Raw genomic sequence first — 1419 nt, 5'->3', positions numbered from 1 at the left:
AACCAGGTTTTTGGCCCGAAAATGAAGGGGATTTGAAAATTTCTTGTTTATCCAGGTTTCTCGTTTATCCAGGTCTCGTTTATCCAGGTTCGACTGTATAACCAATAAAGAGTCTGAATAAATACTAGTTAAGTACAATGTGTTTTGACGTTCTATTACAGGTACTGTGTTGAGCATTGCATTCTTCAACTTTGCCGGTATCAGCGTCACTAAAGAGATGTCTGCTACAACTCGTATGGTATTGGACACAGTGAGAACTTTGGTCATCTGGCTTGTATCTCTAGCATTGAGATGGCAGAAGTTCCATTCCTTACAGGTAGGTAACTGTAAGGGATAGTTTTTGACCAAACGATAGTGAGGTCTACGTTTATCTCGACATTTTCCATTAGGTTTAGATGTTTGAATGTTTGTTTGTTGCGCTATAATTCGCGATTATCTGATCCGATTTTGATGAAATTTTGTGCTTGATCTTAAAATATCAATGCACTGATCGGAGTCCATTTTCGCTCCCCGATTCAGATTTTGGAATCCAAGGCAGAAGTGCCATCCTCCAAGATAACTAGACTAGCCTTTACCCTTGTGTTTTTACATGGTTTTTCTTATTGATTTCAGATCTTTGGCTTCACCATGCTTATATTCGGTCTGTGTGTCTACAATAACCTCATGCCGTCAGCGTCCTGGGTTCTACACAGAACATGGATTCGACGTCCCAACCAGTCCAATCAGGAAGAAGAAGATATCATTCATCAGCCTGCCGATCAGCCCTAGAGACAGATCAGCCTCCAGGACGAAGGCGAACGGGAGAAACCCAATTCCATACCGCGGGCACACCTTAAGCGCCTGAAGATTTTGAGAGCACCCTTCTTAGGGACCAACAATTTTCCGAGAGTTTCGATATAAAAACTCATGTATAGCAAAATATTCCGAGGGAGTAGAGTTATCAGACCTCCATAAGAAATACATTGTACTGAGTTACATAGAGGGATCTCATGTCTCTGAAGAATGCACTGGATTTTAGGTACTTATTTGTACCTCATGTCACGAGAAAACTCTTAAGTAAGGTAGATATATTATTATTATTATTATTATATTACACTTTATTAGGATTTTACAATGTTTTTTACAATACAATATTTACAAACAGGTACACAAAACAAAATAACAAAATAATAAGAAATTAACAAAAGAAAACGAAAATTGAATAAAGAAAGAAAAAAAAATTGAAAAATCCTAACTCAGGGGCGGGATTAATGCCTAGGGCATTCTCTTCCATCCAACCCCTGGAAACATAATAGTTATCATGGATTAGAAAATTATCTGCCAGCCTAGTTAGCTTAGTTGGTAGTGCGTCTGCCTTGTAAGCGCTAGGCCGCGGGGTCGATTCCCGTCCGGGGCGGATTTTATCCTGATGGGATAATG

General features: G+C 39.4%; 1 protein-coding gene across 1 annotated transcript in view; it reads left to right on the top strand.

Moving 5' to 3' along the window:
• LOC103524002 (solute carrier family 35 member F6-like) overlaps positions 1–1066 on the top strand; it is a 10818-nt gene extending 9752 nt beyond the window's left edge. The window contains exons 2-3 of the mRNA XM_008489008.3: positions 162–316; positions 613–1066. Of these exons, the coding sequence (XP_008487230.1) occupies positions 218–316; positions 613–768 (255 nt within the window). The 5' untranslated portion in view covers positions 162–217 and the 3' untranslated portion in view covers positions 769–1066. The remainder of the gene's footprint in view (positions 1–161; positions 317–612) is intronic.
• The last annotated feature ends 353 nt before the right edge of the window (positions 1067–1419 follow it).

The sequence above is a fragment of the Diaphorina citri genome, unplaced genomic scaffold (genome assembly GCF_000475195.1).
Source record: "Diaphorina citri unplaced genomic scaffold, Diaci psyllid genome assembly version 1.1 scaffold73670, whole genome shotgun sequence".
Classification (NCBI taxonomy): domain Eukaryota; kingdom Metazoa; phylum Arthropoda; class Insecta; order Hemiptera; family Psyllidae; genus Diaphorina; species Diaphorina citri.
This window is presented reverse-complemented; position numbering and strand designations above follow the sequence as displayed.